This window comes from Fistularia commersonii, chromosome 6, assembly GCF_037954325.1.
Source record: "Fistularia commersonii isolate RoL2024-O1a breed Wild chromosome 6, RoL_Fcom_v1.0, whole genome shotgun sequence".
Classification (NCBI taxonomy): Eukaryota; Metazoa; Chordata; class Actinopteri; order Syngnathiformes; family Fistulariidae; genus Fistularia; species Fistularia commersonii.
Window position 1 is genome coordinate 3758398 of NC_141289.1, and position 27032 is coordinate 3785429.

At 41.6% G+C, this 27032-nt stretch overlaps 2 protein-coding genes across 7 annotated transcripts in view; both read left to right on the forward strand.

Annotated features, from left to right (window-relative positions):
• The first annotated feature begins 401 nt into the window (after window positions 1-401).
• Window positions 402-8060, forward strand: tmem237a (transmembrane protein 237a). 2 transcript variants are annotated; one of them, XM_086147771.1, is made up of 11 exons: window positions 402-512; window positions 1554-1636; window positions 1742-1867; window positions 2603-2708; window positions 2792-2946; window positions 3145-3265; window positions 3965-4156; window positions 6665-6738; window positions 6828-6915; window positions 7067-7188; window positions 7921-8060. In XM_086147771.1, the coding sequence occupies exons 2-11, from the start codon at window positions 1567-1569 to the stop codon at window positions 7986-7988; spliced, it is 1122 nt and encodes a 373-aa protein (XP_086003897.1). In that variant the 5' UTR covers window positions 402-512; window positions 1554-1566; the 3' UTR covers window positions 7989-8060. The 2 variants fall into 2 exon arrangements, with proteins under 2 accessions (XP_086003897.1, XP_086003898.1); XM_086147772.1 differs by having other exon boundaries at window positions 446-512; window positions 1557-1636.
• A 401-nt stretch (window positions 8061-8461) lies between these two features.
• The window catches only part of LOC147233188 (abl interactor 2-like), a 50474-nt gene continuing 31903 nt past the window's right edge, over window positions 8462-27032 (forward strand). For all 5 annotated transcript variants that reach the window (XR_015106254.1, XM_086147770.1, XM_086147766.1 and 2 more), the window contains exon 1: window positions 8462-8595. Coding sequence is in view for 4 of the 5 variants with exons in the window: in XM_086147770.1 (XP_086003896.1) it covers window positions 8479-8595 (117 nt within the window). In the remaining variant the exon portion in view is untranslated. The remainder of the gene's footprint in view (window positions 8596-27032) is intronic.

The following is a 27032-nucleotide window of genomic DNA, read 5'->3' on the forward strand; positions in this document are numbered from 1 at the left end:
GTCTCTTGAAAGATGCCATTTTGGGGTCTTTCTACACAAACAATTGGTGCGGGACTGGAATTCCCCTTTACCGTTCTTACCGCTGCTGCTTCAGCAATGCCCCCTGACTACGGTAGCCATAACTGACCGTTATTGATCCATATATAAGGCGCATCGGATTATGAGACACACTGTCGGTTTTTGAGAAAATCAAAGGCTTTTCGGTGTGCCTTATAGTGCAGAAGATACGGTATGTAAGACATTCTTACTTTTCTGTTTTACCTATGTTTGTGTGTATTTACTGTGCACACAAAGACAAGTCTGTTGACTACAATGGGGAGTTAATGGGTATGTGCGGCACATGACTGCCAGTGGAGCAGTTCAGAGGATTAAGCGGCGTCTATTGCTACTTTGCAGCACCGCCAGCTGGCCACTCCATTGCCGCTCATCCCATTGCAAATCTCCCCAGAGCAGCACTCAGATCCGCCAACACCCTCCTCCGTCCACCACCTTGCTGGACCTTCGTATCTCAGGTATGTACTTTTCAAGTTTCCATTTTAGTGTCCTTTTTGTTTGAAAAAAAAAAACCCAAATCAAGCAGTTGAGCTCGAACAGGACGGTATTAGAGGACAGACGGGGGGGGTATTATCTGAGGCGTTTCCTCTGACACACTGAGCTCAATATGCTAACCGGACCTTTGGAAGTTCCTGGAAATCACTGATTTTTCTGCACATCTGACTTGTAATGACGCCACATGTTTTTCTGTACGTCATTACAAAAACAATAGTTGCACCAGGGTCCGGGTAAGGACTTCCCCATCAAGGATAAATCCAACTAACCTTACCCGTACTGTTGTAGACTGATAGTGGCTGCAGACGGGGAAATGTCCGGATTCATCTAACTGAAGATTCATTCAGGTTTAGATTGCCGAATGTGTAAAACTAGACAATGAGATAACGTTGAGTCAAGTTAAGTTAAGTCAAGTTTTTATTTATTTGGACAAAATTACAACAGTTTTCTGTGCTCCTTTACAGAAACAGGAAACAGGGAAAAAAATGATCCAAGTTCTAGTCAGGTGGCCTTCTGTCTCGATCGTTTGGCATGGGGGAAAAGGAGAAAGAATGCAAGAGTGGAATAGAAAGATTGGAGGTATGAGAGTTTTGCAAGACTGGTGCAAAGGATTTCTTGCTAATGGTCGAATTAATGATGGAACTTGGGAGAAGATATGGGGTAACCATCATGCATCGATGAAGAGATGTTTGTGCAGACAGGCTAGGCAGAATGGCAGGAACAAGAGAAGTCCATCATGGGATACAGGATGACCTTTGACCTCTTCCCAGTACATGCCAATGAAGGTTTTTTTTTTCAATTAAGGGTCAACCTGATGGTTGTATTGATACAACATCAGTCCCAGATTCGTCATACTTGTTTATTAGATCAATGAGACCGATATTAGAAATTAAAAAAGCATAAGGGTCAAAGTGCTGAGAGGGACGAACTGTTCACTCTGATGGAGTCGCTGGTGATCCATGTTTTTGCACAAGAGCCCTGTGACCCGCCAATTCCCTTTCCAGCAGAAACGTCACCATGCCTGCCGCCAAAAGCAAGAAGAAGAAGCCGAAGAAGGAGGTGAACGAGGTGGAGGAGCAGGCTGAGGGTGAGCGTGCACTTGGGAGCCACTGACCCACGGATGTGTTTGATTCAACCACGATGTGCATCTGATTCTTTTCTGCTTTATTTCCTTTTTTTTTTCTCTCCGCAGGTCACGAGGTGGAAATGGAGGAAGCGACCAATAAGAGCCACTCCGACAGCAGAGACCAGGTGACCCCAGAGCTGCAGGACCCGGCACCACAGAAGAAGAAAAAGAAGAAGAAGGCGCAAACCATGGGTAGCATTTAGACCAGCGGTCGGGAACCTATGGCTCGCGAGCCATCTATGGCTCTTCCGGTGATGGCGTTTGGCTCCCAGACAATTTTGAGTTGAAAAAAAAAAACAGTTTGGAACTGATTTTAAAATACTTGTGATATTTCTTCATAATACTGTCATTTTAAAGTAAACAGAAATTAGATTTGAAGATAAATTTCGCGGGTCACCCGTCGGTCGGGACGGGAACCAATGGCTTCCGAGCACGTCCGGATAATTTTAAAGGTGAAAAAATCTATTTTATCAGCCAACTAGTTTATCCTTGTAACAGATTACCGTGCATTCCAGGGGGCGTGGACGGAGGAATTTGCATTTGGATCTGCGGTATGTCAATATGCAGTGATAAAATAGTCAAATTATAAGCGACACTTCGAACTAATCCATGCAGCACGGAAAAGTCGCATTAAAAGTAATACGTATTTAATTTATTATACGTTAAAAATACTATATGGCGCTCAATGGTATATATTTAGAAATATTTTGCTTTTATGGCTCCCCAAGTCAAAAAGGTTCCTGACCCCTGATTTAGAGGTTCCCTTCTGCAAAAAAATCTCGTAAGATTAATTTTTCTGATTTATTTCAAAATTACATGCAAGGGGAAAACAAAACAGTACCAATAAATTCCTCTGGTTTTACCAAAAAATTGCTTCACCCAGACGACAAACTCTGCAGGTTTTTACTTCAGGATTTCTTCTCTCAGATCAGGAGACGGAGGTCGCCGATGTGCCGAACGGAAACACCACCGAACCGGTGGTGGATGAAGAGGAGATGACGGTTGCCGTGACCAGACGGACAAAGAGGAAGAGGTGAGGGCAAGAGACACGACACAAAGGACGTCCATGAACCCGCGTCACGTGTTTTTTTTTTTTTTGTGAAACGCCCTCGGCAGGAAAGCCAAGATGACAGAGCACTACGGCGACGAGCTGGTCGCCGAGGATGAAGACGTCACCAACGGCAACCAGTCGCCCATCCCCCAGCTTTCCCTGTTTTCCGCCCCCCACGGGCAGAGCCAGCCACTTGGCCGAGTCTTCGTGGAGCGAAACAGTCAGTGTGACACACATTTCACACATAACATAAAATTAAGCCGAATTGTAATTAAAATGAGCTGTTTTTTTCCCTTATTCATCTCTATTTTAGATGTGTTTCATACCTTATGATTCATATTGTCTCCTCAATTTCCCACAATGCACAGCTGTTGCTGTAATTACAAGTGTGTGTGTGTGTGTGTGTTTGTGTGTGTAGGGCGCTTCCAGGCAGAGCGCGTTGAGCAGTTTCGACACTCAGAGCTGACGGACGACTACGTGGCCCCCCAACAGATCTGGACCACCAGAGACGTAGCAATGAAGGTCCATAAGAGCTTCAGGTCTGACCCGGATTCAAACCCTCACTCCTTTTAAGCAAGCATTTTATTTATTTATTTTTTTTATTTATTTTTTTGACAAACACCTACTGATCATAGTTATATTGACCTGAAAAATCAGCTGGTCAGCATCAATGGAAACCTAATGGTGAAGAAGTTAAAAAAAAAACCAACATGAAATAGATTGGAAAAAAAAAACATATAGCATAAAATTTTAAACATACATCCATTTTTTTTTCTTCTTACAAATAAGTGAAAAGGAAAAAATTAAAAATATATATGTATATATATGTATATATATATGAGAGTGTGTATATTCGTATACGAACTCTACACACACACACACACACACATATATATACATATTGTATAGTATTCTATACATATTTCCATTTTTTTCTTCTTCTAATCCAATGCCAAATAGGAAAATAATCAAATGAAAAATCACTATAAAGTAGTTTTTCAATGTATTTTTATGGACATTGATGTAGCACACCACAGTTTCCAATGGGTTTTTGCCTATTTATTCCCTGTTTTTTTTTTCTTTATGAGCTGCATCCCCTGCCCCTCCACACACACACACACACACACACACACACACACACACGAGTCAATAAAACACAATTCCTGCATACGGAAAAATCCTCACACCCTAAAAACGTGCTGATGACAACGTTTTTTTTTTGTTTTTTTTTTTGCCAGGGTGCTCGGCCTGTTCTCCCACGGGTTCCTGGCCGGCTACGCCGTGTGGAATATCGTGGTGGTGTACGTGTTGGCGGGTGAACAGATGACCACACTGCCAAACCTGCTGCAGCAGTATCACCCGCTGGCTTACACCGCCCAGTCTCTGCTCTACCTGCTGCTGGCCATCAGCACCGTGTCGGCCTTCGACAGGTCAGCGTGGGACTAAACTAACTTAACTAACTAAACCGAACAAAAAACAGTCGAATATTACGATTCATGACAGGATGTTTATCCCCATTTGATTTCCCCTAAAATGCCCCTGAAACGTCCATGTATGCCAGAGGGCGTCAAACTCAAAAACACACAAAAATCAAAACTTGGACAAATTCCTGGGCCAACAATGATATTTATTGAAAAAAATCTTCCTCCAGATATAACAATGAACCCAAAAACTAAATATGGACCAAGTATAGCTTAATGCTATACCTTCTGCAGCTTCTGCTTTACGTCCAGGTCCTTGTAATTCTCATAATGCTTTGTTTCATAGTGTCTTCTATGCTATGTTCATTCGTTAAAGCCACGTTGTAACGTGTTATATTTGTGAACAGATAATCTGCCTCCTGTCTTGAAAGCTGCGGTTGTCCGTCTTTTGTTTGGCAATTTTTGTGGAGGTCGAAATTAATTTGCCCGACTGTGACTGTAGCATGTTTGTTAGTGACGGCTGACAGAAAAAAGGAGCGCTTACGGGTTCGACTGCGCGGCAACATACTAGCAAAGCATTGTGGGATTTGTAGTATTAGCGGTACGTGCGGCGGCCCGGCTTTAATGCACATTTGATATGATCTCACGGGCCAATTAAAATTACACAGCGGGCCAAATTTGGCCCTCGGGCCTGAGTTTGACACATTGGATGTATGGGATTAAATCTCACACAACTTTTAAAAATGTAATTTTAATTAATTTAATCTAATTAATCTAATTAATCTAATTGATCTAATTGATCTAATTAATCTTATCAATTTAATTTAATTTAATTTAATTTAATTTAATTTAATTTAATTTAATTTAATTTAATTTAATTTAATTTAATTTAATAAAACAATGGCTTAATATCGTCATCAAAATGACAATTACAAGATTCCGAGTCTCTTGAGCTACATTTGCAGGACGTTCCTGGTTGTTCGTTCATCGCAGACATCCTCAAGCCCCTCTCTGGTTAAGGGTTGTTGTAATTTCACCATCGTTAGTGAAATGAAAAAGAATTTCAAAGTATCTGTCGAGGTTCTCGGTCATCCAGGTCATCTGGGTCATGGAGACGTCTTGTTGAAATCTTTTCGTCGTGGCAACCTGGCTTGAATTTCTTCAGTGGAAGACGTTTCACCCCTGAAGAAGAACTAAAGAAGCTTCTTGGATGAGATTTGAAACGTCTTCAAGTGAAAAAAATTCAAGTCCAGTTGAAAATCTTGACAAGAATCTTAAAATACTTTTCGGGCCGAGTTCACACATGGGATTTGTAGCTCATCGTGGCCTTTGCCTCCCGCCATGGGGGATTCAAGGTCATATCTTTAGGTTGGGGGTCATGGGGGTTTTGGTTTGGCTGAGAAACATTAAACAAAACCCCCCAAAAAACTTGCCAGGTCTTGCCGATGTGCTGTGTGTTTTGGGCTGGTGTGTGTTGGAAAGGTCCAGGGCGCTGGCCGTGGTGCTGAAGCTGCGTCGCTGGTGCCTTCTTCCCTCAGTCCTGTCAGTCTTTGCCTCTCCACTCTTCCCCGATAATAATACTTTTAAAAAGGGGTTGTCATCTTCTCCTACCGAAAAAACAGCTTGTCTTGATGGATATGAAACAGTTTACCTGAATAAATATCAGCTGGTTTTGCTTTTACTCCCCCAAACAGACCAAGCGGTCATGTCCGCCTTGATAAGATCATTTTTTTCAAACAAGCTTTATGAAGTAATCAAAACTTGATTCCGATGAATTAGTTAGAATTAAATTAAACAAATGGGCGGCACGGCGGTGCAGTGATTAGCGCTTCTCCCTCTTTCACCCAATGATTAACCCTAATTATATGAATTAAAGAATTGTATGAATAAATATTCGGATGATTACCAAGTTTAGTCACTTGTGAATGTACATCTAAAAGTATGGTGTTGCCTTCAAAAATAAAACACAGTTGCTACTTTGGTGAAAATATCTTATTTATATCTGAAAATCTTATAATCCATCTTGAGATCAGACTGCGCTACCACCGCGAGAAGTGAAATTGTGAGTCATTTTATCTGTTGGTTAATTTTTTGGAAAGGAATTCTAAAGAGGAAAAAAGGTTAAAAATATGTACTTGTAACGTCACACACACAGAAACCATGTATAATTTTTCATTTGTTATCTTTACCGTCCTGAATTAATCGGGTCATGATTCGGCTGGGATTTGAACTAGAACCTCTAAAACCCCATGAATGTTTTTATTTGATTTTTTTATTTTTATTTTATTTTCAGATTTTATTTGTGATGGATGAGAACCTCTAAAACCCCATGGAGAACTGTGGATGAATGTTTTTATTTGATTTTTTATTTTTATTTTATTTTTAGATTTTATTTGTGATGGACGAGAACCTCTAAAAGCCCATGGAGAACTGCGGATGAATGTTTTTTATTTGATTTTTTATTTTTATTTGATTTTTAGATTTTATTTGTGATGGCAAACCTGCTGTGACCCACAGGGTGAACCTGGCCAAGGCCTCCATGGCCCTGAGAGGCTTCATCACCCTGGATCCCGCCGCTCTGGCGTCTTTCCGTAAGTGTGGCGTGATGCGTACAGCGACGACAGCGACGACAACGACGACAACGCCTCGGATGATGATGACGGTCTTCTGTGTCCTGCAGTGTATTTCATCGCGCTGATCCTGTCGCTCAGTCAGCAGATGACAAGCGATCGCATCAACCTCTACCCCACCGCCAACGAGACTCTGTGGTGAGGAAATTCTGGATCTGTCGATCATTTTTTTTATCGTTTCGAAACACCCTCTTGTCTTCGTGCAAAGGAAATGCTTCGCTCACCCCTGGGCTCTGGAATATCATCTGCATCTTAAATATTTGTGGGTTCTGTCTGCGTCCTCATGAAGGCCTCCCGGTTCTGAGCAGCAGATCCTGCAGCCGTGGATCGTGGTTAATCTGGTGGTGGCGCTGTTGGTGGGCCTAGCCTGGGCTGTCATCTCCACCCGGCCTGACATCGACTACACCGAAGGTAGGCAAAAAAATATCTACTGTGCAGAAAAATTGACTAAAATACAGAGCATAAAAATCTAAAAAAGAAAAGACATTTTTTTAATTAAGCATCTGTGTGGAAAAATCATGTGATGCTAAGCTTGATATTTCGTTTCATACAGTTCCTAAGAATCCTGTCTCGCTATGTGACCTAAGAAAAGTCACAGATTACATTAACCTCATAAAAATGTCAAAGTTTGAACTTCAATCTGCATCCACTTTAATAATGATACTAATAATAATGATAATAATAATATCACTGATACATTTCATATAAAGGCGCTTCACTTGACACAATGTAGACATATACATATACACAAAATACAGAAAAAAAAAACAATAAAAGTGACAAAGTGGTAAAAATAAAAAAGTTGAATAGATGAAATAGGCACTTTAATTTGCAGTCTTAAAATTTAGGCTATTTTATGTGCTTTTTGATATTTATTTAGAGGACATTTGTGTAAATACAAGGAAGTAGGTGTTGATAAATAAAGTTTCCAAAGTCAAGTATGACCCCATTAGCTGCTATTCCTCATTACGCCACTAGGCGGCAGTAAAGAGCCGTGTCGTGAAGTTCTGGGCGCTTGAATATAGTAGCAGCTGCATGTTGTAGGAATTGTAGTCAAAACGTGTGTGTATATTGCAAAAATTAAATTTCATGTTCAGTCTTCAAGATATGACGATCTTGTGTGTGTGTGTTTGTTTGTTTTAGAGTTTTTGATGACCATGGAAGTTGATGGATACCCAAGAGGGGAGGAGAACCTGGACCTCCCCGCGTGAAAAACCCACAACTGGACCTTGTTTTCGCCAGAAATTATTTAATTAGAAAAAAAATATTGTTTTTTTTCAAAATCAAACAACCCTCACACCTCGCAGGGATAGTGCAGTAATGTTAGTTATTTTTACCTGCTAATTTATAGAAAAAAAAAACATTCTAACATCAGCTGATTGATCGGTTCCTCGTCGGTGCGTTCAACTACACCTCGTTCATAACAACCACCATCTATTTCATCCGTCACCAGGAAGTTGCCTTCGTGTATGTAAAGCGTAAAAAAAAAAAAACAATCGGTGAATTGAGATTATCAATCTTCGTATTCCGAGCCTCGTAAATATATATATTTTTTTTTCAAATGAAGGCCTACTTCCACCCCCGCCTCAATTCGCCTCTCCGTAGTACCGGCGTGTCCGAGCGTCCCTGAACGCAACATGGAGCCGTGCTGCCGTTCGAGCGAGCAGCCTTCAGTTAGTTGATAGTAAAAGCATGTAAAAGATGGCGGAGTTACAGATGCTGCTGGAGGAGGAGATTCCCGCGGGGCGGAGAGCACTGCTGGACAGTTTCCCCAACCTGGAGAGGGTCGCCGAGTACTGCGAAAGCAACTATGTACAGGTACATGTCGGCCCCGGGGGTTGTCGGTGGGCGGGCGGGCGGGCGGCGAGACGTCCGGGACCGGGACGGAGCACCGGTCCTCTAAGCCGAGTCCGCCTCACTGCGCCCGGGTTAAATAGATCCGGACCGCCGCTGCTCTGGAGCGAACACAAGTGTTGTAAACAAGTGCGGTAAAGTTATTTTTTTGGTCAAGTTTTGATAGATATTACGAACGAGATTTTTTTTGTGGATAAACTTGTGTGATAATTTACAATGCTAAGTTGTATTTTATTTTATTTTTTATCTTATTTTATGGAAGGTTGGCTCGGTTTCTCACTTGCTCTGTAACGTTGTAATAATTGAAATGAAAAACAGGATAGTTATTTTGTACGGAGAACTTTTCATCATTTTAAAACTACACATCGTCTGTCAACGTGGAATTGTGATTTATTTTTTAAATTTAATTCAAGTAATTAAATTTAATTTAATTAAAAACTTTGTGATTAAATCAATGAAGTATCTTCATTCTGTCTGATTTTGTAACCTTACGTTTGGGATTTGGATGAGGCTTGGAGTGAATTAATTTAGTTTTTTTGAGTGGATTACATCAATTGTTTTGGCTTTTGAATGGTAAAGTTTAAGAGTTGCCAAAGAGTTTGTGTAAAACACAGATAAAAAAGACGTCTATCTATCTATCTATCTATCTATCTATCTATCTATCTATCTATCTATCTATCTATCTATCTATCTATCTATCAGTCATCTAAACATACTCTTGATATTGCTGATTTTGATTTTTTTCCCATTTTACGTAATTATCTCGATCAGATCAGGAAATTTAGTGTTCATATTTCAAAAATAACGCGCTTTCACTCAGTTACTTTATTCCAAGACGTTACAATAATATAGTTACAATGCGATAAATGCGTTTCTGTCTTCAGCCACTCGGGGGCCGACTGGTTCTGGAATTATGATAATTAGTAGTAATTGCATCTTTAATTTTCCTTATTTTCGCATCTGATTTTTTCTCATGGTATTTTGATATTCTACACAAATAATAACTTTTCTGTTTTTATTCCAATACTTAACATTGTTGATGCAAGTCTCCCGTTGAAGCCTTTCTGTGCCGTTTCCGATTCTGTTTATTACACCCATCCGATAGCTATTCCCATACAGCTTCAATTTTATGCATGAAAAAAGCAATTTGATTTGCTAATAGGGTATTTGTACCGCATCCAGTATGATTTGTTGAACCTCATCTCAGCCCTGCCAGCGTGGATCTCGTAATGGATGAGCTGCTCATTTGGGAATCTGTGGATCGATAAATTGACGGATCATGTCTTGTTATAAACTGCCTGTCAGCCCCCGAACACATTTGTCTCCATGTCATTTTTTTTTTTGCGACCTCTGGATGGCCTGCTGGAATTAATTAAGGGAGATGAGCGTCCCTTTTTTTTTTTCCCTCTCGCGATTCAAACGTACATCAATTTTTTCAGCAGACGACCCGATGACCATCATCACTCATTTTACTCGGCGGGATATTTAGCCCGGTTCTGAGTGTAAACGCTTTTTACATGATTACGTCTAGATTTCTGCAATGTGAGAAGGCCGAAATTGTGCTGTTCCTTGCACATTTCAGGAAATAAAGATATTAAGCCTTTTTTGCACTGTAGGAACTTTTTGCTGGTCAGATAACCCTTGCAGGAACTAGTCTGTTTTTTTTCTCTAAAAAGCTCTTAAAACCCTTTTCAGCTCCTACTCTGCGACAAGGTCTTTTTATGGTTCTATAGGGACTCATAGGTGCTTGGTGATTGTTAGAAGTCATAAGCCACAGCCATTATCAGATACTTCTTCCAGTGCGGCATTTTCGAAAATGATCGAGCTCAGCTGTTTTCTCACGACTTGCAAGAAACAGCAAGAAATCGACCAACGAAGAGGTCCGAGCGCTCGCAGCGGAACATAAAAATTCTGCAAATTAAGTTAGCTAACGCTGGGGTTTTTCACAAGGTGAAGCATCGCCTCACCGCTTGTGTTATACCAAAACTAAAAGGAAGAGGCTGGTTCCTGGAACGTGATTTGACCCGGACAGTCTGGAACTTTTCTATCCGAAAGCGGCTGTTGACATGGCTTCAACATGCCGATAAGACCTCCGGTTCAGAAGCAGTAAACAAAAAGTTGTAGCATTTTTTACAGAAGTAATGAGCACACATGTATGTGAATATCCAGTTTCCACTGTGTGGCGCCACCTAGTGGGCAAGAAGACTCCCTGAAAGTGCGGATAATGTCGGAATGGATGTAACACATTTAGTGTTTTCATACCTTCTGATTTCAAAATACTTTTCAAGAGATTGCATTCACACAGCAACTTGGGGGATCAACGTCTTGCCCAAGGGTACTTTGGCACACCGACCGGTGGATTCGGGAATTGAACCGCTGACCTTCCTTTTTCGAGGGACCCATGCTCCGCATCTGCACATCCAGCCCCGGAAACGTTGCTTTTACTTGACGTTTAAAAACAAATCAATGTAAAGATGCACGTCTCACCTCTGATTATTATCAGGATACCCTTTTTCAAGATATAATCCCCCAAATTTTTCCATTGGCAATAATATATTCAGCTAATGAATGTTCAATTTGACTTTGTAGCAAGTGCTTTGCAAAAGGTCCAGTTGCCCTTCTGTTCCAATGTCATTAGTTGGGTAATTAATCCAGCTCCAATTAATCATGGTTTTTCATGCCCCAATTTTGCTATTTTGCGTGGCACTATTTTGCGTAGCACTTCCGTCTCGTCCTGGTTCGATTACGTCATCTCCCTGTGTCTGGTGGGTTTCCTCCAGATTCCCCCTACCGCTCCAAAAACATAGAGTAGGTTCATTGGAGACTTTACTTTGCCAAGATCAGGTGTCGGCAACCCGCGGCTCTGGAGCTGCATGCGGCTTCCTGTATTTAGTATTTAATTCAAATATATTTTATTTTAGTTCCTTCATTTTTACTTAATAAGTGACTGCACGCGCCAGTAAAAGGATGACAGCACACAGAGAGAGGACGGTATTTTCGGTTTTCTGTTGTTGGATGATTTAAGTGCGGGTTTTTTTTGTTCATGAATACAAGAAGGATTCAAATAGACATTGAATACTTTGCTTAAAAGTAACCTTCAACCCAACGTCTTTTTTTGCGGAGTTCAAAATGTTTTTGTTGCATGCAGAAATGTAATTTCATTTTCTTCGCAGTTGTGCGTTGATTTAAAAAAAAAAAAAAAATTACACATATTTTGTTTGTACAAGAAAAATAACGTTATATGCTGTGTTAAGTCATTTTAAATTTCAAAAAAGGTTGTATGGTTCCCGGTGTTTTCTTTACTGTTGGGAAACAGGTCTAAATGGCTCTTTGAGTGGTCAAGGTTGGACTTTATTTTCTATGTGACGTTTGAATGAGAGAGTGCATTGAGACATATTGCCATTCACTCTCACAGAAAGATTTAGTGATTTTGAATTTTGAATTAGAGAGTGAATGGTTGCAGATTTTGCTCTATATTTTTGCAAGATTGACTTGTAACCGATCCAGGGTGAACTCCGCCTCTTGTCCAATGACAGCTTGGAGAGGCTTAAGGGTAAACGCAGGATAAACGGTATGGATACCTAATAGATGAATTTCTGCTTATTGATTTGGAGCTTCTCCAAATAATCTCCAAAGGTCGAATGCCAGCTGGCGCTCCGAGTTCTAGGATCTCCAGCGATCATTGCGTCTAAATGTTTGCCATGCAGTCGACCTGCTTTTTGTTTCCCCGCGTGTTTGTTCGAATTCTCTCATGTTTTTTGCCCTTTCTTCTCTTCTTTCATACCCAACCCCCCCCCCCATCGTTCCTTATTTTTGTTCCTAAACTGACTCATTTTTTTTTGTTTTTGTTTTTTTGTTTGCCTCAGTGATCTTTTAACTTTTTCTCCTTTTGGGCATCACACACTGCCTCCTCATGAAGAAAAAAGAAAAAAAAAAAAAAACTTTCTAGTTCATTAGCCTGTTTGTCCAAACGGGGCAAACTCACATGGCCTACTTTCCTGCTGCCAGCAGATGAGAGGTTACATAACCCCCGTGGTGGTTTTGATCCCGTTGTAGGGGCTAAGTCTTGGCCTTCAAAGTTGGCTCATTCTAAAGCTATGTGACACTCCCCCAACCCCCTTGGTAAAAGCGTTACATCACCTTTTAGCCAGTATCTAGAATAAATCCGTCACGGTTTTGCTTCCAGCAGGACCACCTCTAATGACAAACGAGTTTCCCCTTTTTTTTTCACATCTGGCTCGGTTTGTCACCCGGACAGGCAGCGTCCCGTCATTGACCGGAAAGTGGTGCTGCGACTTTTCGCAGATGGACGGATAGGAGCCACTGCGCTCCGGCTGTGTGACCCCCGGGATTCGGGTTTTTGGGTTCCAGGTCCCGTATCTGCAGACGGACCTCACCGACCGCGGCATCTTCTGCAGAGCTGTGACAGCAAAGCCAGATTTATGACGCTAGAGATGGCACGACAGTTTTTGATGATCCGGTTCAGCTGTGAAAAATCTTTTTTTTTTTCCCCGTCAGAGGTAGCTGCCCATCTCGGTTTAATTTGTCTGGTTCTCTTCCCAGGAAGTCTGGTTTCTAGCTACTGAGCCAACTCCAACCGATGAGTTTGATAAAGGGACGGGCCAATGAGGCATCATTGGCCTTCATTCTCTCCAATCGGTTGTTTTAAACAGGCTTAAACCTCTCGCTGGGAAGAAATTTGTCATTCCTGGACTTCGATCAGCGTCAGGCACGTGTAGAATTTCGGCGCTTGTCGGTGTCCCGCCTCTGGTTTCTTTGGTGTGAATCTGAACTCGCTGTGCAGCTTCTTGTGCGGAAAGTTAAAGCTAAATAGCCGGTTCCTCCGCTGCAACTGAACATTTCTGGTCTTGTCGGTGGAACTGAAGCGCCCGGAAACACTATATATGGAGCCGTTTGTTGGGATTAAACAAAGGGAGCATGGCTTTAACGTAACTAATATTCCACCAGGTCGGAGTCAAAGCCTGATTCGGTCCCTTGCTCTGATTGGTCGAACCAAAATAATGGTTTGATCGATGTTACCGAGCTACTGTTGTTTATGACTGTTTTTTAAAATACCCCAAATGATCTGCTTTCCTTCGACATGCCCACTTCTAGCTTGGGTACTTCGTGTTTCCCATGGGGAGGTGCTCCAGTTTGGTATAGTGCACATATTTCTGCGTCTGATTTGTCATTTAACTCGATGTTCGGCTTGCGTTATCCAAACGCTTCGTCTTCTCACACTTTAGAAACGTGTTGGAAAAACGGCTTCAAGTTCTGAAGCACTCGCTGTTGTGCAAAAAAAAAAAAAATTAAACCCGTGGCCGCTGAGGTTTGGCGTCCGTTCCTGTTGAGCGCTCGCTCACTGGCGGGTCTCCCCGGTAACGTCCCGTCCGTCATTTTGCAGAAATCCTGAAGGTGGTATCCGCCTCGTGTGCCTTCTTTTTGGAGGCGAGCAGGATCACTGCAGCCAAATGAACATTTTTTTTTGGTTTTCGGCCAGAACTTTGAACGAAACACCCCGCCAGCAATTAAAAGGTTGCCCTAATTTTTTTAAGCAAAAGAAGCCGCAAAAGATGGCTGCATTTTTACAAAGCGGTCGACAGGAAGGCAGGTGTTTGGATTCCCCGAATTCTTCTGTGTGTCGATCATCGGTACGTTTTTGAAGGTGGTGAATTGACGCGTTGTGAAAATAAAGCGACATTTCTTACCAACCCATCTGTAAATAAGGGTGGATTTTCCTTGTAGGAGCCCCCGAGCGGACCCCCCCCCACACACACACACACACACAAACACACACCCTCTCCCCCCCCGAATCCACCACAGCTGGTAGCTCTTAGCAGCAGAGGGAGGTGTAATGTAACCCGACCTCCGTCTCCTCATTGAAAACACATGGCGCTGCTGCAGGAGGCTCGGCACGGAGGCCGCTCGCGCGTGTGTGTGTGTGTGTGTGTGTGTGTTTTCTCGCTGGTAAACCGGGGTGATCAGTTTCCCCCGTTGCAGGAGAATCAACCTCCACCTTGGGGTTCGGTGCCAAGAGGAGTCGAAAAAAAAAAAAAACGTCTGAGCCTTTGGAAAGAAGGGGAGGGGGGCCGTGATCATACGCTTGGCAGGAAATGTGCGCAGGATTACAGGATCAGAGCCTTGCACTCCTTTACGTTCCCGGTGATGAGGTAGAAATGAGATAAACCGATGCAATAGAATGGTAGCATTTTGTATAAAAACGCGGGTACTTACCGTGTTCTACGGGATTTTTTTTTTTTTTTTTTGTGTGTGCGACATAATCGCCGATGTTCGCAAGAACGTTGGCAAGATTTGGGATTGTGCACATCCTTAGCTCTCTGTACTCTGCTCTGCCTGCGTCACGGCAGACGCAAACGGCAGATGGCACATTTTGGTCTGGTGCCATAGTTTTGTTGTGTTTAAAGGAGCTAAAAAATCAGGTTCGGAATTCATGATTTTTTTTTTTTTTTTATACCATTATATGGAAAATCACGCCAGATAATCCTTGCTAGGAGATATGTCATTTATTTTACTTTATTTTAGTTTTTTTTTTTTTTTTTTTGCACCAGGATCCTTCTTACTGACTGGGCAAAATTACAGAGAAATATATGTTAGATAACAGAGACATGTAATGCTATCATGATTGTCTATTAGCGGTAAATTATTATTATTTTTATTTTTACCAAATAATGCATCCAGAATGTTCATCTAGAACCTCATGTAGAATGGATTTTGTCTGTTGCAAAAATCTACTGATCTATTTTTTTTGTCATAAACGCTGAATTACGAACCGCTATTCATTCATTTATTATCTATGCTACCTATCCTGCACCCAGGTTTTGCAGGGGGTGCTGGATATCGGGGATCACCTTGGCCGCGAAGATGGCTGCCTACTGCTCGTGGTTCATACATTATGGGTTAACTGCAGAGAGAATTTCCTACAAGGGATTAATAAAGTAGAATAACCTGGAATGAAACATTAGCATTAATTCACAACACAAAGGATGCGGTACTCAGTTATCATCACTTGTTTGGATCTAGTCTGGGATCCTCCAGTAAAAGTCAACAAATCGAAACAAAGAAACAAATGTTATATTTGCAAATATTCCCGCAGACTAATGAATGAATCACTCAGTTTGACAAAGAAATATACAAAATAGGAAGGGTTACACTTCTGGACTTTGGTACCAGCAATGTATGCTCCGTAGCATTGATTCATATATTAGTTATACCACTTGTCTTGCATTTGAGGTTGTGGGCAAAGGCAGGGTTCACCCTGGACCGGTTGCCTGTCAATCACAGGGCCGCATATTGAGATATACAACCATTTTACCCTCTCATTCATAAAGACATACATCCGAGAACAAGCAAACTCCACACTTGCTGTGAGGCGGAAGTGCTAACCACTGTGCCACAAGTCTAACTCTGAATTTGATTTATAAATATCGGTCGCTGCTCTGACGACCGGTCACTTCCTATCCTGGAAACTCTGACCTGCGATGAAAAGGCTCAGGCGGTGAATATCTTGGAATCCTCATACTCCTCCTCTGTTGGCCGGTCGCCTCGTTGTACCTTAAGAGGCCAAACGAAAATTGGAGAGGACAGACAATGCCCACAACGGCATTGACAGAAATCGTCTGAAGCGGTCAACAACGGAAGCCAAACCTCAGTCCATGCGCAAGATACCCGACCGGAGAGATTATCTAAAAGAAACGGCAAGTATTCTCTGCTCCTGGCGCCTGACATGTGAGAACCGGCAGTGCCGCGCTGCTTGAAGCCAAAGTGCGCCCACACCGCCAACACACAGCACGTCTCTGCCGTTTCAGCCCGTCCTCTTTAGCACCTGCCCACCTCCTCCATCTGTGGCGCGTTCTATGACGCCTCCGAATCCCAGCTCCTGCCTCAGCCTCCGGACTCTCTGCTGCTTTTTTTGTACGAATTTTGGAATTCTAATGCACTGGAAAATGCATAGATCTCTTTTTACAAGAGACTGAAAGCTAAATCAACCACGAGCTACTGTAGGTGGGGGATGAGTCTTGCTGATGATGAAACCTGAAATTTGAGAGGATCAATACAAGATATGAAATGTTATGCAGGTGCATCTGATTACAGCCTCCAATAGGCTCGAGATGAGGTTTACCAAAAGGTAATCTAAATCAGAAGTTTGCTCGAAATGTTCCCTCTCTCTGTCTGGACTCAAATTCCAGACACTCACACCTCAGTTCCAGAATTGAATATTCGTTCAATCTGTTTACCGGAGGTCACTTAGCCGCAGCTCCGATTTGCTCCTTATCATCTTCCGCTTTTGGACCAAGAAGTACTAAGACATGCAGCTCGATTTTCCTTTTAGGAAGTACCCTCCTCCATGGGAACCTTTTGGTCACGTTCAAAACAAACCACCATGAAGAAGAGGACGACAGGGACAAGATGTAGAGTAAAGTTACAACGGCACGGCAGGAACCACGGACAATCAAATGGGTTCAACCCTTTAGTTATTTTGGGGCAAACATGTATGCTTTACTGCAAGCCCCTGGAAGTCCCTCACAAGAGTACAGCTGACAAGGGCCCAAAAAAGTTTTTAAAAATGGAGCTTCATTGTACGCAAGAAGCATCTGGTAACGGTTTAAAGGAGTCAGATGAGTTCCTATGGAACCGTTAAAAGACCCTGCCGCGGAGGAGGAGCTAAAACTGACCAAATGCAAGGGGAAAAAAAATGGGCCTTGTTCCTGAGAAGGTTCTAGGAACTGCAAAAAGTTACTGCAGCGCAAAAGCGGCTATTATTGGTGATCCTTCATTTACGAAAGTCATGTGGCTGACGAGCGAGGCCCGATGGTTCATACGCCACCGCGATAAAGGTCACCGTCTCTGAATGAGTGAGTGTGAAACACAAAACACGCATGACCGAAACCGGGTCAATGGGTGATTCACCCCGTTAGATTGGTAAAGCAGGGCGTTGAACGGGGGATGAGAAATGTTACTCTTTCTCCTCATCATCTGTTCAAAGGCCAACGCCGCGTAGGCGTCGTCGCAGATGGAGTGGACTTTCTCGCTGACCTCCTTTACGTTGGAAAGAAAATACATTTGTCGGTCTTCAGGCTTGGTTTCAGTCTTGAACGTCAACTGGACAAAAGGTTACTCCGTAGCCGCGGGGCCTCCCGGACCTCCATCTAGACAGCGTTATTTTTAAGAAAAACAAACCATCAACGCCATTAGAAATTCCCAGCTCACTTTCCACTGCAAAAGATGCCCCCGGAAAAAACGTCACGTCAGGAGCCGAGGATGAGATGCGCGAAAAGTTTCGTCGCGGGGAAAACGAACCATAGGAAAACACGTGTGTGCTGGAGAACAGACCCTGACCTTTTTTAATCCTCATGCTAATTTAGTTAATTTTGTGAAAGCTCTTGAAATGTAATTTTTCGTTAGTTTCCTTTTTTTTTGTTCAATGAGAAACAAAAAAACATCAGTGAATGTTCATTCATTCATTCTCTGTACCGCTTATCCTGGACTCAGGGTTGCGGCAGTCGATCGCAGAGCCACATATCTAGACACAGAACCATTTACTCTCATTTGATTTACAACCATTCACACAAATTCAGTCTCTATCTATAATCCTGACGGATTCATTATTACACCATCTGCCGCTGGGGTGCATCCGGTTTTCTTATCTTATCTTATGACCTTCACCTGCAATTAACATAACTCCCAGACTATAAGCTGCTACTTTTTTTTTTTTTACACAATTTGAACATTCCGGGTTAAACAACGATAATTTTCAGATTTTTTATTAATTTATTGATTTATCCTATTAATTTTTTATATTTTTGGGGGGCCTAACAAGCTTCATGCTGCCAAAACATTTAGCCTCGTCACATCAAACCAGTGAAATTCTGAGGCTGTTCAATTCCGACACTGAAAAAGGCAACTTTACTGATTTTAGTGCTAAGGAAGAAAACGAAGATAGCGATCAGCTGCAGGTAAGTTGGACAAAGTGGGGATAGAAAATGGATGGATGGACCTATTGGTGTTAATTATTATTAATCAGTTTTTATCAGCTGAGTTACAGGCACTGTTCAGAAAAAAGAATTTCCAGTATGTATTTGTGGATGTTACTGGTATGTATTTAATTAAAAATTCAAACATGTTACAACGTGGACACCTGCGGCTTATAGACAAGTGCATGCTATATATGTACTTATATATTTACTTAGTTATATTTAGACAGTGTGGCTTATATTCAGGTACACTCAGTAGTCCAGAAAATATGGTATGCGTCATTAATCAGCAGGAATGTCATCTTCACATTAGCTTGCACACACACACACACACACACACACACACACACACATAGCCACGCACACACACAAACGCACACACAGAGGAGAGTGAGCAATCCCTGTAAGGTAAAGAAGGCAACTTGGTGGCCCTAGGGGAAGGTACAAACTGTGTGTGTGTGTGTGTGTGTGTGTGTGTGTGTGTGTGTTAGCTGAGTGGCTCAGACGCACTTGGCATTGGTTCAAACAGACATGCAGGGAGTGTTAGGAAGTTAGTGTGTGAGTGTGAACCTCGCACACACACACACACATATCCTGGTTTTTTATCAGCTGGAAAATTGTGCTTATATTTATATTTATGTACAGCTTTCCTTAGCACATAAGGGAAACTCGGCTTAGACGGCCGTTAGATCGCCCTCCTTTCCTTTCCAGGAACTTGTCTTTTCTTCTCAACTGCAGTCAAGTCTCAGATAGACATAAACACACTTATTTCTCGTGTCGGAGTTTGGTTTTTCAGACTCAAATTACTCTTTACTCATGATCCACAATGTGACATAACACCAGGTAGCTCATAACAACACCCTCGAGCCCATCACGAGTGCACACAAACATGTCGCCCACATCCCATAAAAAGTCAAAACAGTTTTATTTGCTGCGTGACTCACCGTCATCATCCGACAATCATTTATTGGCGGCCAACCTTGTAGCTTTATTTTTTTTAAATTTTTTTACAAAGGTGACATCGAGTCGTTCATAATGGAGAGGATCCTTATGTCATCAGCACACACACTCTGCTCTTTTTTTTTTGGTCCGCAAACATTTTGGTTCATGAACATCAAATAATGAATCAAAATACGTCTTTTCTCTAAATCTTCTACCGTCCAAAAGCGCTAACCCTGGTACCACATGTACGTGTCGCTCCCATTTGAATTCGAGTCCGACTCGTAGCATCTTTAGGTTCAGGCTCAGGTCAGGCACGCGCACGACGGCGAATGCAGAGGGGAGTGAAACACGAATTTTTGTCGTTTAAAATGGAGAGGTTCCTTTCGTCATCAGCAAACACACACTCTGCTCTGAAAGCTCAAGACGGATTTAGAACCTGGTTATTCAGAGTCTGACCCGAACACCCACCAGGCACCAAGCGCGAGTAAGGAAGGAAATCTCCGCGGGCGCCGTAAATGTTCGCACCGAAATAGTCGCGGGATCGACCTTTCATCCAGAGAGCTTTTTCCTTTTCTTTTGAGCTTTGTTTTTAAAGCAGAGAGGGGTCACAGACCCCGAGATCCAATGCCCGGGGATCGTGTGAGGTTTAGAGGCATGCATAAAGGTGTTTGCGATATCAGGAAGATGAGCAAAAAACTTAAACAATGGGAATCCGCAGGGATGGATTTCAAACCGAGGTTTATCATATTCGGACCCTGGTCAACAACAAATAGGAGCTGGAAACAAGCACAAACATGCAAATAAACAAATTCACGGGCTTCACATGTTTCAGCATCGTAGCGTCGCAGCAGTTGTATATGCTACTCCGCATTGTTTACATCAGGAGTGCTCACACTTTTTTAGCATGTGAGCTACTTATAAAATGAAATGATCTACCCACAACAAAAATGCAAAACATTTTTTTTATGTGCAATGTATGTTGATGTACCTTGCATAAACACATGAGCCAATATTGTTCAACTCAAAATAAATATGTACCTTAATTTCCGGACTATTTAGCGCACCTCAATATAAGCCGCACTGGCTAGCTGATTGCTATCTTGGGTGCACTAAAACCGTCAAAGTCGTCTTCTTCAGTGTTGGAGTTGAACGGACTCAGAATTTCCCGGTCATTTCATCGGTCCGATGTGACGAGGATGAATGTTTTAACGGCATGAAGCTTGTTAGCCCCCTCCCCCCCCCCCCCCCAAAAAAATCCATATATTAGCCGCATCGTTGTTGAAGTGAAAAAAGTCGCAGCTTATAGTCCGGAAATTACGTTACATTTTTTGTCGTTACCGATGACAAGGATGGCGTGACTCACCCGGAACGATGCTTCGGACGCGGATTTCGCTTTTGAGGTGTGTTGTGTGAAAAATTACCGCTGTCCGGACAACTTGGATTTCAGTTCCTTCACCTTTCTCTTTCTCAGCTCGCTTTTCAACGGGATATCTGTGTCGTATTTTCCATGAACAGTCCGAAAATGCCACTCCACATTACCCTTCTTTGGTATTTCGATGTTAGACCGGCAGATGAGGCAAACAGACTTCGAAAAGTTTTTGTCTTCTTACTTGGTCCAGGTCCCCCACTCATTTTATACTATTTCTTAAGTTTAAGAGAAAAAAACGAGGGCTAAAAATTGGAGGTAACTTTTTGCTCCACTTTGCGCTGTTGTTCGTGCATGTGCAGTGACCTCAGTGTCAGAAAAAAATCAAATGTCATCTGACTGGCTGCCCTGTAAATCAAGTGACGGGATGTATGATCGGCTGATGTCTATTTTTTTTAATGTCACGCAATCTACCGGTATTACCTTTGCGATCAACTGGTAGATCGCGATCGACGTATTTACAATGTAACCCCTGGTTTACAATGTTCATCATTGAGTTCTCCTGTTATAATACTTTATCGTGCTTTGTCAGTAAGTTAGCCCTCATTATAGCTCCTTAAAAAGTTGAGTGGTAGAAAATGTGAGCGTGGCGTTCGTCTGAATCTACCATCTGTACGATCCTGAACAACAAAGATGCGCTAAAGATGGCTAATGTGGCGAGTATATTAATGGAGCAAAGGTCTCAAGTCTTAGAAGAAGTAGAAAAGGCATTAGTTTGTATTAATGGAAGACAGCTTGTTGGAGATAGCGTGAGCATTAGTAAGGGTCTCATGCAAGACAGCTTTTGCTGGTTTAGTGTAGGAAATGCCGAGTACATTTGCTGGCAAGAAGAGAAAGAACACCAGAAATCCAGCAATAATTATGGTTATCTTTCATTTCTTTCTGTATTTTTGTCACAAATAAACCCATAAAAAAGTTTCGAAAGAGTAAAGATCAATTGCATTTACATTGACTTCTACCAGAAAACATTTCTTCAAAGAACAAATTGCATTTGAATTTTTCTGTTGAAGATCAGCAGCCTCAGCTCTATGTGTTTTCTCTAAATGTTTAACCGTCCAAAAGCGCTAACACCGATAACACACAAGCAAGTCCGGCTCATCTGTGCTGGAAGTTCCAGCTCAGGTCAGATGCGCTCATGTCAGTGAGGCATAGAAATGTGAAATGTTTTTGTTTAAAATGGAGAGGGTCCTTTCGTCATCAGCAAACACACTCTGCTCTGAACTGCTCAGGATGGATCTAGTACCTGGTTATTCAGAGTTTGACCCGAACACCCACCAGGCGCAAGGCGTGGGTAAGGAAGGAAGTCTCCGCGGGCGCCGCTGGGTAAATGTTTGTACCGAAATAGTCGCGAGATCCTTTTCCTTTTTCTCCAGAGTTTTTTTTTTTTTAAGCCGGAATGGGTCACGGAGATCCAATGCCCAGGGGTCGTGTGAGGTTTAGAGGTATCAGGACGATGAGCACAAAACGAGGGCAAAAGGAATCGTGCGTCGGTTAGCACGTACAGCTGGTCTGATTCATGCGCAGAACCTCTGAGATTCGGTTTGATTAGGAAAAAAAATCCTCAGCTATGATGTGTGTGTGTGTCTGTGTGTGTGTGTGTGTGTCCTCGGGCCAGAGGAGGCAGCCCGCAAACTAGGTCAACACTAACGGAACATCAGATGGCTAATGGGAAAGAAAGAGAGAACAAGTGGGAGATGTGAGGACGATGTGGTGATGAGTGGGAAGTAAAAAGAGACGGGACGATTAGGAAACGTGAAAAAAAAAGGCCAGGACAGAGCGGATTAGAGAGGAGGAAAAAAAAGGGAGACAGTTCCGACTCAAGGTCGTCAAGGTGCGCTTCAGAGCCGGGCTGGCTGGGCCTGCACGTCCTCGAACCACCTTTTCGTCAAATAGCATGTTTTCGACTGCAGAATCAGTGGGCCGATGCGATTTCTCATTTTGAACAAAATACAAATTCCGCTATCACTTTGGTTCGGTTTAGATATAGATGTAGACATGACCCTTCGACAAAAAATGACAAGGAGTGGTTGTCTGATGCAGTGGTCTCCAACCCCCAGTTGGAAGTAGTCCGCAAAGAAAATCTTTCTCGGTACAAATTATATTTTTTTCATTAGACTTTCCGGATCTTATTTTGAAAAACACTTAACTCACGCCATATCACACATCAGCTAGTGAAAGCTAGCCCTTGAAAGAAATGAGCTAGAAAAAAAAGTCGCTTTCTCGGGAGGAAACAAGCAAACAATGAGACCACAGAAACGTTGCAGACAGCTAGCAAAAAAAGAAAGCTGCATTTAAAAGAAAATATCAAGATTCTTCTTAAGTTAGGGGTTCATCGCAACAGATGATACAAAAGCTCCGTGCCTGCTATGTATTATTTGCAGTGAAAGGCTAGCTAATGAAGCTATGAAACCCTCAAATTTTTATTATTTATTTATCATTTTTTGTAATTGCCTAATATGAAGTGTAATTGTTGTATTAAGATTGATTACTGTGAACTGACAAAAGTTTTTATTATTTGAACCCCCGCGCCTCTAACTGGTCTGCGGAAACATTTTCATGCATAAAACTGATCCCTGGGGCAAAATGGGTTGGGGACCGCTGGTCTAATGCGTAGGAATATGGGTCATCGGGGTAGGAACATGGGCCCTCACCCAGTGGAGGGCTGTCAGGGCCTGCAAGGCCTTCTCTGCTGGCCTAAAAAAATACGTGACTCACATATTGATTCTAATTATATATTTTGTCCATGAATACTTGGTCTGTCTGCTTCCTGTCATAGCTTTTTATCTGGCTTTGCTGCTCCTAGACATGTATGTTCATATTAGAAACATTTAACTTATCACATTTCAGCCATTACTTGTTGCCAGACAGGGTCAAAGTCAAAGAAATCTGTCTGGAGGCCTGTATAATCATAGCAAAAAAATAAGTGCTGATCAAAGTGTGGCTTTAACCAATCAGATTTTGAGTTGCAACACCGAGGCCCTCTAGAAGAGTATCCTTTGATTGGATAGTCAGAGAGTGTACTAGCCAGAGCTAGCATGCTGCATCTGTAGCAAGCTGCATGAACACAAATATAGTATAGTGTTGATATAATACCTAATTTGTCAATCCATGATGGCTGAAGGAAGAGAAGAAATTGGTGCGGTTGCATATTTTTTGTCAAACCCATTTTAGAGACAGACTTTTCAAGTAAAGCTGGACGTCATATAGAAAGGTCAGGCAATTCCGAAGCTAGCAGGCCTGTTACAGCAAGGAAAAGGAGCACTACTGAAGGCCTAGGTGTGAAATGCACTGCCCGCCACTGCCTTCACCTAACCATTTTCACGGTCACAGACTTAAAACTGAAAGACAGAAGGAAATTTTAGGAGTCTTTTTAGAGTCGCAACGCCCCTGTCATCAGGAGCAGTCTTGGATCAGTCTTTTCAAAGTCTTGGTCTTACGACAATGTTCTGTCAGTCTTCACGGTGAGGTAACACAATCGACGACCAATAGATGACCTCCGACAAAACAGGAAACCGGACAGACAGACCGATAGACAGACAATCACCAAAGTGGTATTTGTTGGCGGATGAATGGGAACAGCGAAGGATGTCCCGATCAATACGGAGAGTCCAGAAAGGGCAGTGGGCAGCCTGTCTTGAACCATCTTAAGTGTCCAACGTAAAGCTCTGCAAATACCCAAGGAAAACATTGCATGATGGGAAAAAAATTGCTGGAAGAAACTACACTGCTCAAAAAAAATAAAGGGAACACTTAAAAAACACATCCTCGATCTAAATGAATGAAATATTCTTATGAAATACTTTGCTCTTTCCACAGTTGAATGTGCTGACAACAAAATCACACAAAAATGATCAATGGAAATCAATTGTATCAACCCATGGAGGTCTGGATTAGGAATCACACTCAAAATTAAAGTGTAAAAACAAACTCCAGGCTGATCCAACTTTGATGTAATGTCCTTAAAACAAGTCAAAATGAATCTGTGTTGCTTCCTGAGTGGACACTATGATTTCACACAAGTGTGATTGACTTGGAGTTACATTGTGTTGTTCAAGTGTTCCCTTTATTTTTTTGAGCAGTATAGTTGTAGTCTTGCAAATTGTGTCCCTGTAAGATTCAGAATCTCAGCCTAGTCTCAAACTCTAAAAAACTAGTCGTTCACGTGATTTGATAGATATTCAGTCTTCTCCAAGTCTTTTAGATTAGATCAATTGTTAGCATGACTCCAAATCAAGATTTGTATAAAACAGGGCTCCGCCAGCGCCCTTGCCTCTATTTTAGAATCATGATCAGAAATGCTGTATTGATCCCGGAAGGAAATTGAGTCTGCCGGACTCCCAGATCACATTTTTAAACCGATGATTCATTTTTGATGCGGATGCCTTCCTGCTGGTCGGCACGGTTGAAAATCCAATAGCATCCCGTGGCTAAAAGCACTGTGGTGCGACATGCATATTTTAATGAATGAACAAGTACAACACTCATTGGATCATTTTGCATTATAAGTACATAATGCCAAAAGCACTGATGTATTCGATGAATATAGAATAGCAGTTGATATGTAAACATCAGCTACGATAATCCCGTCTCTGTCGGATGAAGCCTAAAGCCCTAATAAGCAGCTGAATGTCGGGGCTTGGATGTCTGATAGAATCAATTCCACGTGCCTTTTGTGCCTTGAGTGTGTGTGTGTGTGTGTGTCTGTGTGTGTTACTGGTCGGTGAAAAAATAGGCTTGTGTGCTGACAGGACAGCTGGAGACGCCGGAACTGGGTCTGCATGGAGCCCACAGAACAAAATGAAAAGGAAAAAAAGTGCTTTTTTTGAATCTGTCAGCATCTAACTGTGACCTTGAACATCTCGGGAAACTTGAAATGTAACAAGTACAATTTTATTTTATTGTATTTCACTGTAAACATTCTTTTATATATATATTTCTTATATAAAACATTCTTATCCATTCTTAAATATTTGTATCAAGCATATCATATTTACATGTATAAAACACAAAATATTAAAATGTATTTTATTTAAATACAAACATTGATACATTTATGTATTTTTATTATTTATATCATATTTCTAGATATAATATTCACAAAAATCATGCATATTTTATTTAACTTTATCACCACTTGAAAACTTAAAATCATATATATATATATACATAATGAATATCTTATATTTTATATATATTCATTTATATATATATCATTTTTTTATTCACAAGTATCTCATTTACGTACATACTCTGGGATCAATTTAGTATTTATGATTCTGATTCTGACAAAATACAGAAAATTAATGTATATTTTTATTTTACTCTATTTCATTGTATCTTATGACCACGTGAAAACTTTGAATATAGATATTTAGACTTTGATTTAATATATGTATCATATATACGATTTTTTTTCAATTTCCTCCATGATCAATGAAGTATCACTGTTTCTGAATCAGCTGAAATACAGAAAATGAATGTTTATTTTATTTTATTTTTTAATTTAATTTAATTCAGATTCATCACCCTAAGAAAATTTGAAACTTTTACATATTTTATTAAATACAACTCATTTTCATACATAAAATACAGAAAATTAATGTATACATTAAAACCAGTTATGGTTTTATTTACAGGGAAAACTGTTTTGTGTGGGAAAAATACTCAAGTGCTTATTTCAAGATTATTTTATATTTTCCTGAATATTGTGATACACAATTTTTCCCCCGACTTTCAACAGTTTCATTTTGACCAGCTGTGACTGAACAGCTCAGAGCTCTGGGTCACTAACCGACTCCAACTCTGTGTGTGTGTGTGTTTGTTTATGCTTGTAGCGTATCTATTGTGTATGAGTAAGTGTGTAGTGTGTGTTTTTCTGTGTGTGTGAAGAGGGAGGCAGAGCGAGACACACACACACACACATTGGTGTCAGCATGCTTCTTGTCAACCTCGGGCATGAATGAGTTTGCACTGACCTACATCAGGGTTTCGGTAACGTACACACACACACACACACACACACACACACACATCATACGTCT

Excerpts from the sequence above, each read along its gene's own strand:
- tmem237a (XM_086147771.1), top strand. The coding sequence starts at position 1,567 with ATGCCTGCCGCCAAAAGCAAGAAGAAGAAGCCGAAGAAGGAGGTGAAC. Across the intron at positions 4,157-6,664 it reads ACCGTGTCGGCCTTCGACAG|GGTGAACCTGGCCAAGGCCT; the intron begins GTCAGCGTGGGA and ends TGTGACCCACAG. Across the intron at positions 6,739-6,827 it reads CGCCGCTCTGGCGTCTTTCC|TGTATTTCATCGCGCTGATC; the intron begins GTAAGTGTGGCG and ends TGTGTCCTGCAG.